Genomic DNA, 961 nt, shown 5'->3' with positions numbered 1-961 from the left:
AATTTGGTGTATCAGCAACTTCACGACCTTCCCGAGTATAGTGCTATTAGTTTGCATTGAACCGAGTCTTTGCACCATTACCCGACTTTCTGATTCCCGAGGCTCGCGAGGAATACGAGCGACCCACCCCCCAACCTACCCGTGATGATGGTCTTGTCGACAGGAGATGCGGCAACAGCTCTCACTGGACTAGAGTGTCCTCCTACAGCAGGAACGAGGACATCACCTGATACCACACCGTCCGGAATAAAGGGAGCATTAAATGGTCTACCAGTGAGGGAATCCAGGAGGCACATATCAGACTCTCCTATTCTCGACGACGTGGTAGCAATGTACCTGCCGATACCTCATCAACATAATTTGGTGGCGCAGTGACGCTACTGTTCATTCCCAACAAACGTGGCTGTCATGAAAGAGCAGTCCGTAGACGTCGTCGCGCCAGAATACACCATAAGCTCCTTCCCCGTCCTCATGTCCCACAGCCTTGCTCGATGGTCCCCTCCGCTCGTAAGGAGATAACGACAGTTACGGCTCCATTGGACGGTAAACACCGGATGCCCCGAGTGAGGTTTCAGGCTGGACCCTCCTCCACCCGGCGCTCCATGCAGCTTGTTGATAAGACGATTGGACACGCCGTCCCAAAGATGGACATGACCTACACTGGCGTTGAGAAAATGCAAGATCGCAAGATTCACCTACCATCACTCCCTGCTGATGCAAAAACGCTACCGTCACTCGCACATGCGATATCCAAAACCTAACAAGATACCATGAACGTACAGCGAAGATTCCGCCAAGCCCCACACTGCCGTTGTGATGCTGTCCACCACCGCCCCCAATGCCCGAACCCCCACCGTAGTAGGCAGAAAAGCATTGGAGCGTCCTCGTGTCGTAGAGACGGATGACTCTGTGCAGAGTACCAACGTAAACAAAGTCGCCACATGGGTGAACTTGAACCTTA

At 52.9% G+C, this 961-nt stretch overlaps 1 protein-coding gene across 1 annotated transcript; it reads right to left on the bottom strand.

Moving 5' to 3' along the window:
* Window positions 1–378: 378 nt before the first annotated feature.
* Pmar_PMAR015670 (hypothetical protein) lies at window positions 379–576 on the bottom strand (the record flags this gene model as incomplete). The annotated part of the gene is made up of 1 exon (XM_002776611.1): window positions 379–576. A coding segment is annotated over one exon (198 nt), but the record flags the coding sequence as incomplete, so codon positions are not given.
* Between the last annotated feature and the right edge of the window lie 385 nt (window positions 577–961).

Source organism: Perkinsus marinus, assembly GCF_000006405.1.
Source record: "Perkinsus marinus ATCC 50983 genomic scaffold scf_1104296953140, whole genome shotgun sequence".
Lineage (NCBI taxonomy): Eukaryota > Perkinsozoa > Perkinsida > Perkinsidae > Perkinsus > Perkinsus marinus.
This window is presented reverse-complemented; position numbering and strand designations above follow the sequence as displayed.